The sequence below is a fragment of the Nestor notabilis genome, unplaced genomic scaffold (genome assembly GCF_000696875.1).
Source record: "Nestor notabilis isolate BGI_N333 unplaced genomic scaffold, ASM69687v1 scaffold16062, whole genome shotgun sequence".
NCBI classification, from domain to species: Eukaryota; Metazoa; Chordata; class Aves; order Psittaciformes; family Psittacidae; genus Nestor; species Nestor notabilis.
The window spans coordinates 24729-34339 of record NW_009919000.1 but is presented as its reverse complement, the minus strand read 5'-3'; the positions used below and the strand labels follow the sequence as shown (position 1 = coordinate 34339).

The window sequence follows — 9611 nt, the reverse complement described above, 5'->3', positions numbered from 1 at the left end:
GCAGCACAAAACCCCAACAAAGCTTAAGGCAATTTCCCCCCCAGCCACACTCCCGCATGTCTTAATACAAGCAGAACAAGTCCACCCACCCCAGGGCAGACACTCCTGACTGGTTATGCCTGGGATAAGCTTTCCTTCACGTTACAGACTCCCCAGAAGGGCTGGAGAGCTCTGCCTAGAACAGTGTAACCAGTCCTTAAAATCAATGGGTTGTTCATCCCAGCTCCTCTCTAATGTATATAATCTTTCCATGTGAGTGGTCCTTGTATAACTTGCTTTCTACCAGAGGACACCAGAATACACAGACAGGGCCCAGGACACAAATGAGCTTTCTTGGCTCTGTATCATCACTTACTTCCATGCACCTCATGCTTTAACTGCTACTCTTGGGGGCTTGCAACTGCTGTAATTCAGCAGTGATTAAGCCAAAAGAAGCCTCCAGCCAAGCTGCAGACAGGTTGTTATCCCAGGAAACACTTTATAAAGCAAGTTTAAAAAGCTCATGGAATCAGGAGTGCTGGAGAAGAGGGAAGTGACATTGGGTGCTGGTGTTAACAGCAGAGGCAACTCGCCTCCCAGCACTGTTGCCCATCAGAGTCACTTCCTCACCTCTGGGTTTAGATGGTCACAAGAAGTAGGAGAAGGAGCTTTATTCCATTCCTTCATTCAAATGTGGTGCACAAAGAGAACTGTCACCATGTGCCCTGAGCATTAACCAGCTGGAGCACAGGAGCATCCTTCCTCTGCACTCCCTATCCGCTCCCTTCCCTGCCTGCAGCCCTGGGCATCACTCACCAGGAGTTTAGGAGCAGGGAAGCCTTGGAGGGAAAGCTGGAAATGCAGGGAGGAAGAGCCTCAGCTCCCTGCAGCCTCCTTCCCTGCACAGCGTGGTTCTGCTCTGGGACAAGGTCAGAGCAGGACAAAGTGCAGACAGTCGTGATTCATACAGCCTCTGTTCTTTGCTCAAAGCAAAGCAAGAGGCACCAACCTGCAATGCGGAAAGCGTGATCCTCCTGCCCAGTGCTCTTCCCAGTCTCCATTTCACACACGCTCAGCTCTTTCAAAGGCAGCAATCCCTGCATAAGGAGAACACACCATTCTTTTGAGGGGCAGAACACTTCCTTTATATTCCAAATCCTTCAGTTTTAAGGGAAACCTTGCCAAAACAATGCTGGTTTAACACAAGAAAGCCAGAAGGTGGGTATGACCGTAAAGCAAAATTGAGCTGCCCAGTACTCCAGTTCTTCAGAGTCCCTCTATAATGAAGCACAGGAGGACAAGTTTGTGCTCCCTGTCTCAGGCTTTCTAAACAAGCACTAATGCTAATGGGCTGTAATGTCTAGGGGCCAGTATTGGCATATTCATTCCTCTTTAATTCCTCTAGAATTAATAAACTAAAGAGCTGTTTATAAAGTAGATGGGAGATTTTGTAAGACTGTTTGCATTGTGACGTGTCTTTCCTCTTGAAGGCTGGATGACTTGAGAGATTGTATTGGCTTACAGCATCAACCTCAAGTCACCTAGAAAACAAGAAATCACTTCTAAAAGGAACAAATTTGACCAACATCTACAAAACAGCCACACTCAGTTTTAGTTACTCATGTGGAGGGAGAGAACATTCAGGGCTTCCTGTTTGTTCAGGCGCTGAGTTTTTGGCTGCATGTGCAAAACAGCCTTTTGTTTATAATACGTAGAATCACAGAATCCCAGAGTGGTTTGTGTTGAAGGGACCTTAAAGCTCCTCCAGTTCCAACCCCTGCCACAGGCAGGGACACCTTCCATTAGAGCAGGTTGCTCCAAGCCCCTGTGTCCAACCTGGCCTTGAACACTGCCAGGGACGGGGCAGCCACAGCTTCTCTGGGCACCCTGTGCCAGCGCCTCAGCACCCTCACAGGGAAGAGCTGCTGCCTCAGAGCTCATCTCAACTCCCCTCTGCAGGTTAAAGCCATTCCCTTGTCCTGCCCCTACATCCCTTGTCCAACGCCCCTCTCCAGGTTTCTTTTAGCCCCTTTAGGCACTGGAGCTGCTCTAAGGTCTCCCCTTAAGAAGCCTTCTCTTCTCCAGGCTGAACTAGCCCAGCTCTCTCAGCCTCTCCTATATATGAGCAATAGGAGCTCTGACCCTTGCCAACACATAGCTCTCTGTGCTTGGTATCTCCAGGTAGCCTAAACACCTCCCACCCTGGTCCTGCCTGCCAGCCATTCACAAGCCCTTATGCTACCTCTGTCCTTCATCTCTGCACACAGACAAGGCCAAGGACCCAGGTGGACTGAGGCTGTCCTTAGGAAGACATGCTGCTTTCCTCCAAGATCACCTGGAGATGCGCTACCTGGTAGGTGAGTCCATTGGAGCCCATAGACTGGAAGTACAGGTAGGACTGGAACAGCTCCAAGAAGCAGTCATTCACCTCCTGCAGAAAAGACATGTTTTGGGGTTTATCTCAGGTCACCTTCTTCCTCCCAGCTTCCCTCTGCACCTCACACTGGTCTGTGCATGGATAAGCCAAAGGTCGCTTATCCAAGGGCCACCACCACATCTCTGCTGATGGATCTGAGCATGGAAGCATGGCCATATCCCCACTGGGATGGGAGCCAGTGTCACCAGCCACTCCTGGGAAAAGAAACCCCCACAAACAAGGGCTGCAGCTTACCTGGCAGTGCTGGAACTTAAACTTGACCTTGGAGTAATAGATCATCTTGCCCAGATTCCTGACAACCATTTTCCTCCGTCCCTTCTTGAACAGGCTGGGGAACCTCTGGTCCAAGTTCTCTTTCTGGTTTTCCTGGATCTGAATATTCTGTACCAAGAATTCCAGATAAAAACCAAATCAGAGCCAGTGGGATGATGTCTGGAAGAGACATTCCCAGAACATCTTCCCAGAGGGGTTCCTCAGAAAGGCTCCCTGGGCATGTGTCCGGGCCAGGCTGTTTGTTGTTGGGTCTCCATGCCAGCGTGGAGCTGGGATTTGGTTACTTCATTCTCCCTATGTAAGGGGAGATACTGACCTAAATGGAGGTTTTCTGGTTGAGAAGAGGGGGTGCAGAAGCACATTCTACATTTAGGGTGTCCCTACATGATCTCCTGCCATCCTTATCAAACACTTTGCAACAAGGACTGCTCAAGGCCAAGCAAGCACAGCTTGCCTTCCACTGGGGTTAGTGGAAAGGTGTTCTTTGCCCTAATTCCACCTGGATTCCTCAGCAATCCCATCTGCTTAGATCCCTCGGTTTCTCCAGGTGGAATGTGTTGTTCCAGATACTATTTTGAGTCCCACAGCTTTGAGTTGTGGAGCTGCTTATTGACAGTGCAAAAAGGCAAGGGAAGCTCCATGAGAGCAAGGGCTGATGTGAGAGGGAGACAGCAGCCAGGGCTGGGGCATTCCCTTAATTCCTACATTCTGGTTGTATGGAAATTCTTCCTTTAGTGCCACAGCACAAACCCACATCCCTATTGCACTCTGCTGCTCACAGCCCAGGGCTGCTGCTGCAATGTGGATACTGCACAGATCCGGGCGTGAAAAGCTCTCTCTGCAGTTTCTTTGGGAAGAATGGTTTTATTTCTGAGGGTTGGCTGATTTCCTTGGGGATAATACTGGCTGTATCCCAATGAGGCCACAGACACTAGGTCTACACCTCACTGTAATCTTAAATGTCAGCTTTGTTAGGCACAGCACACACTTCGGGTGTTCATTCACAAGCAAAGGAGAAAGGCAGGAGGGAGAGGCAAGGTCTACCCTGCTGCCCTGTCCCCAGGCTGAGGCCGCCTTGGTGGGATCCCTGGGGATACTTCCATGGCCGTGCTGGAGGTGGGATACAGGGTGCAGCAGTGGCATGCAGATCCCCATATGCTTCTATCCAAACAGCATTTCCAGGAATGAGCATGCAGAGGGCTGCGGGGCTCCGCAGGGATCCAGTGTCAGCCGTTGCCGCACACACCAGCGGCTTCCAGCGCTTCCCAACCTGCCCGGCTGCCCATTCCCGGTGTGCTGTGCCAAGGAGACAGCTGCGTAAGCCCCGTGATAAATGGGGAGCAGCAGAGTTGAGCTGATCTGTCTGCTGGGGCCTCCGTGACTCAAGCCTCCGGCATGAGATTAACCCCCCTCATACCCATAGCAGGGCCGGAGGGGAGCTGGTAACCTAATGCTGCCCCTTTCACCTGCAGAGCTTGGGGCTCCTTCCCCTGAATGGAGGAAACTCTTGTGAAGAGACACATTAACCCCTTCTCTGCTCAGCTTTTTCCCACCGGCTCCATGCAATTCCCATGAGCAGCACCCTGGAGGTGGGAACCTGCTGGCTGCCAATTCCTGCTCTCACCGAGACGCAATTACATGTAGGAAGAGATTACATGTGAGCTCCAAGCTGCTGTCAGAACAAAGAGCAGTGGATCACCTGACAGCAATAACAAAACACTGCTGGGATAAAGGCAACCGGCACCCGGGAGCAGGGAAAGGATAAAGCAATGGAATTATGGACACAGCAATAGCAGCACCAGCTACCAGCTGCCTGGGCAGTGCTGCTGCCTGGAACGTGGCAGCCAAATTCCCCTGTAGTATGTAAGGCCCCAAGAAGCAAAAGCAACCATGGAGCTGGGAATCCAGCAGTAGTTTTGGGAAGGAGCTCAGCCAGTCCCCTGGCTTCCATAGGGATCCTGGCGGGGTCAGGAGGGGAAGGGAGAGCTTCCACTGCCATGGTTCATGGGGCAAGGAACAAATGAGATGGAATACCTCCTGCTCCCCAACAAGCATCAGGAAACTCCAGCTTGCAAGGCTGAGATGATAGTGGATAAACATGGGAGCATCTCCAAGACCATGGACAAAATGGGAACACATCATTGAATCCCCTTCCTTTCAGCTGCAGGACCCATCCACCTCATGTCACACTAGTCTTTCAAGCCCCAGTCTTATCACTCATGATCAGACATTGTGGTTTCACAGGAAGAAGTAGGATTGTTCATGTCTTTCACATTTTACCAGGTCTCTAATTTTTTCCAGCAATTTCATATCCTTCCCTGGAATGCCACTGTTGAACCCCAAATGAATGCAACATTTATCTGTGTGCAAGAAGCTCATCTGCTTTGTCCATACAAGCCTAGAATGGTTTGGGGTGGAAGGTACCTTGAAGCTCATCCAGTTCCAACTCCCTGCCACGGGCAGGGACACCTTCCACTAGAGCAGGTTGCTCCAAGCCCCTGTGTCCAACCTGGCCTTGAACACTGCCAGGGATGGGGCAGCCACATCCATCTGCAATGCCTATGGTTTCTTTGTCCCCTGTTTCCAGAAGTAGGCTGTCTAGCACTGGCTTTGTAAGCTTTGTAAGGTTAATGGTGCTTCCCACAAACTCCTCATCATCTGCTTAGGTCCAACAGCAATTTCCCAGGATATGGAGAACTCTCTTCTGGAGAAAACAGCTCCTGCTGAGTCTCAGATGTCTCTGGGCTCAGACCCATAAATGCATCTCTTTCGTCTTTGAGGGATTGAGACAGATCTGGCCAGCCCCCAGAAGAAGCACTGGGCATCCCATGATGTCCTGGGGGAGTCAGGGACCAGAGCAGTCACAGCCTCCTCCACGAGCATCACTTATCTCCCTGGCCCATGCATCCCTGAAACCATGGGGATGCCTCAGAGAGCAGCCAAAAGGAAGGGGAACTGGCATTTGTCATTCCTCTGAAATCTTCCCAGCCTGCTGTTTACTCCCCTGGCGGGGCTGTGCTCGTGGCAAGCTCTCTGTTCCCCCATTCCCATCCTGATCGGTGCTGGTTCTGTTAGCTCAGCTGGGTTTGAAGCAGTGCAGAGCATTGGCAACCCGGTTGCTGTCTGGGTTTGGTGAAGCAGCAGGTCTCTGGCAGTGCGAGTGCCCTGACATGTTCCCCCCATCTCCAATGCCTCATCCTGCAGGTAGAGCAAGTTAATAATTAACCTGCCTCAGCCCCTGCAGACCACAGTGACTCCCAGCTGAATCACAACCCTGCAGCAGGAAGAGCTCAGCCTCTCGACGTGCCCTGGGGCTCCCAAAGCTGTTGTTTAATGATAGAAGCAGCAAATGAGAAGCAACACTCCTCTGGCACATCCTCCCCACTCGCGTCTGCTTGGGCTTCACAGAGGCTGGGACGGGGAGGTGTGGGAAACAGGGCATGAAGCTGGTGGAAGCAAAAGGTGCTGGTTTCATGGCAGGGTACAGAGGGAATGTGGTTTTCAGGGGTGTCACTTGCCCCAGCCCCAAACTGCCGGCCATGGCCTGAGGTTTGGTGATCCCATCACCTCTGAGTTTTTTTTTGTTCAGGGCTGATGGTTCTTTTCTATCCCACCCTCTCTCTATCCCAGCCCTTCCTGCTCTTGGTGGTGTTTCTCCTGAAAAGCTAGGACTGGGAAAAGGGCAAAGCCAAGGCTTTCTCCAGGCCACACAAGAAGCTTGTGGCTGAGTTTGAATCCCATGTGCCCCAGGCGAGGGTAACATCCCAACAACCGCTCCGCCCTCCTTCCTTCCCTGGAGAGATCCCACACTCTCCTGTGCTCCCAACTGAGTAATCCTGCAGTGACCTTTGTTCTGTCAGCTCCAGGATCCGCTAACATGACAGCTTCTCCAGCAGAAGGATCCAGGATCCATCCAGGACCTGGTCCCATCCTTCGGGATGCCAGCCAAGTCCCACAGGGACCCATGCCCATGCCACATCCCCATTACTTCCATTCACAAATAACAGGCAGAAGCACAAAACATTCCCAGTTCCGCTGTAATTCCCACCTCAGCACAGACAAATGTCCCAAGAGAGAGGACCGCACTCACCCATGGCCACCTCACAAACCAGGAGGAGGGTCCCAGCCCTGCTCCCTTCTCAGGCTTGCATGAGGAATAGCAAAAGGGTTGGAAAGGGGCAGCATGGAAGAAGCTGCATGGAAAGGGATTGAAGAGCCCCTGCTTGTGGGGAGCAGATGTTGGAATCTCTCCAGCAACCCAAAGTACATGAGGACTGCTCAGAACTGGGTGGTCACCAGTGAGACACACCTAGCCAGCAGCTTGAAACCCAAGAGATAATGTCCTGCTGCTGACCTGCTCTGAAATGACCTCTACTAGCTGTCTCTGCCTCAGTTTCCCCTTTCCCTGTATCCACATATCCTATTGCCATGCAGTGGGGGAGATGCATGCACAGTGTAGCCCAGCGGGCCCCGAAGCTCAATCCACATCCCTGTTTTACCCAAAGGGGCTGAGAAAACATAGTGGGGTTCATCATTTTACCTCTGCTTTCCCTGAGCAGTGCTGGGAAATGGGCCATATGGCCACAAGGCTGGTACGTGCCTGGGACAGACCTGCCCTTCCTGCTTACCTTCCCGAGGCTTATTGCTAATACACTGCTGCTCCGGCTCATTCCAGCGTGGGAATGAATCATCCCACCTTTGAATGCTCGCTCTCATTTTCCCCTTCTCTTGCAGGCTACCCAGAAACAAAAGAACCAAGAGCAAAGGGGATGTGTGGGGGATATTCCCATCATGCTGCCTGCTTTGCTCTCTGCAGCATCCTCCCACCCCATTACACATTTTGGTCACCTCAGCACCTTCATGGAGCTCATCCCTCCCTGAGCTGCAGATGTGACCTCCATCTCCATGAGACATCCCTGCTGCTACCCCCAGATCCAGACCCATCCTCTTTCTGATGCACAGCACTGTCCTTAGGTGGGAATAATCTCTGGGAGCAGTGGGAAAGGGGGGTGGATGTGTTTATACTTGCCTTTCCTGGAATATACTGCAGGATTTTGTCTGTGGTCGTATCTCTCTCCTGCCCTCCTTCTATCCCAAAAAAGCTGGGCAGTTTCTTCTTGCCATTTTGTCTACAGAAGGGAGAAAAGAAACCCAAAACACACACATGCAAACACACATCTAGGCTGATACACAGTGAATTCTGCCCTAGAAATCAGGAAGCCATAAAACTAAGCAAGCAATTTGTCACGGGCTTTCCAACCATCCCAGTCCAGTAAAGGGCTGATAAACAGCCTTGGAGACCTGTGATGGCGTTTGTGCTGCACTTGTTGGTGTGTCTTTGCCTTTGCATCACCAAAGGTTGAGCTGACTCATTGCTGTCTCCAAATCAGTGCAGCGACCAGGTGTTCCTTTGCAAAACACAAAGAGCAAACCCAATCCTGATGGCTATTCCAAAGCCCCTGGAATGGAGACAAATACGTACACATACACCACTATCTAGTCACAAAGGGGGTTGATTTCCATCTTGGTGGGCTTCCTCTCTCTTTCCTTCCACTCCTAGCTCCTCCTTGCAAGCCCACCACTAAGGAGCAGTCACTAATGAGCTGTTGGGAATTCCCAGGAGTTGCTCCATCTCCACCAGATTGCAGTGTTTGGCTCAGCAGAAACCAGGCTTATCTCCATGGAGAGTGTGGGAAGTGGGAGTCATCAGGGACAGGAGGTGCTCTTGGCTCAGATGTTCCCCTGCAGCCACCCGATGTCAGCCCTCCGGGGTCCACATTCCCCAAGTGATCCCCCATCTTTTATCCCACAGTAGCTCCACAGACTCCTACAGGTTTGCTCCCAGTTTATGGCAGCACAGGAGGCCAAGGGGACGGTTTCAGTGCCTCCTTTTGATTAGAAACCACTCAGCTGAGCAGGGTTTATGGGGTTTGTCTCGGAGCCCAGCATGTACACTGAAACCAGCGTAGAAGGGGCCAGCAGGATCATGAGGAGTCACCCTGCTTCCCAACAGAGCTCCTTTCCAGACTGGAACACTCAGGATGGGGAGGGTTCTGCTTTGTGCATGCTTAAGTACCAGCAGGGATGGGAGCATGGGAAAGGCAGGAATCACAGAATCATGGAATCCCAGCCTGGTTTGGGTTGAAGGGACCTTAAAGCTCCTCCAGTTCCAACCCCCTGCCACGGGCAGGGACACCTTCCACTAGAGCGGGTTGCTCCAAGCCCCTGTGTTCCACGCTCTCCACTAGGCTGGGATCCATCACTGGGTACCTGAACGCTGCCCTGCCCAGCCCAGCACCAAAGATCCCAAAGGATTTCATGGATATTTTCAGTTGTGTCTTCACTCAGGGTTCCAAATGCAGCTCAAGGGGCAGAGTGTTGGGATCTGGGGTTTTCTCCCTGAACTCAGAGGAGGGTGAATATCTTTCTATCACCACAGAGCACCCTGATTCTGATGTCATGAGTAAAAACATCGCGGGTGAAAACAAGGAGTGTTCACTCTGCACCTTGCCCTGCCTGCTCCATGGAGGGGAGCTTTAGTTTTTCAACTGAAATCAACTACATCACAGTTCTCCCAGGGGCAACGTGCTGGGATACGCTGCTGGCATAGCCCCGGAATTCCCTCCCAGGCTCTTGTGGGGAGCTGGTTGCGCCTGGCACTGCCCAGCACCCCATGAATCCATGCAAGCCCCGATTCTGCTGAGCACACAACTCACTCCTGGCTCTCCCGAGCAGGGCTCAGCCCCATCCTGCACGCTGCATCCCACGGGAAAAAAGCCAGCAGGGAAAGCCGGCACCGCTTGGAAAGCAGCGCGGGGTAAAAGCAAAGTGTACTTACTCTTTCTTCAGCGAGGGCTTCCTTCTGAAAGAGCCTCGGAGCCTGCCGGGTGCTTGAGGAACACAAGTTATGTTCCCCATGCCG

The 9611-nt window shown here is 52.0% G+C and overlaps 1 protein-coding gene across 1 annotated transcript in view; it reads right to left on the bottom strand.

Moving 5' to 3' along the window:
• The window catches only part of PLEKHN1 (pleckstrin homology domain containing, family N member 1), a 21919-nt gene extending 12312 nt beyond the window's left edge, over positions 1–9607 (bottom strand). Inside the window, exons 1-5 of the mRNA XM_010010026.1 lie at positions 9528–9607; positions 7719–7818; positions 2651–2797; positions 2330–2431; positions 989–1076 (exon numbers count right to left, since the gene is read on the bottom strand). Of these exons, the coding sequence (XP_010008328.1) occupies positions 989–1076; positions 2330–2431; positions 2651–2797; positions 7719–7818; positions 9528–9607 (517 nt within the window). The remainder of the gene's footprint in view (positions 1–988; positions 1077–2329; positions 2432–2650; positions 2798–7718; positions 7819–9527) is intronic.
• Between the last annotated feature and the right edge of the window lie 4 nt (positions 9608–9611).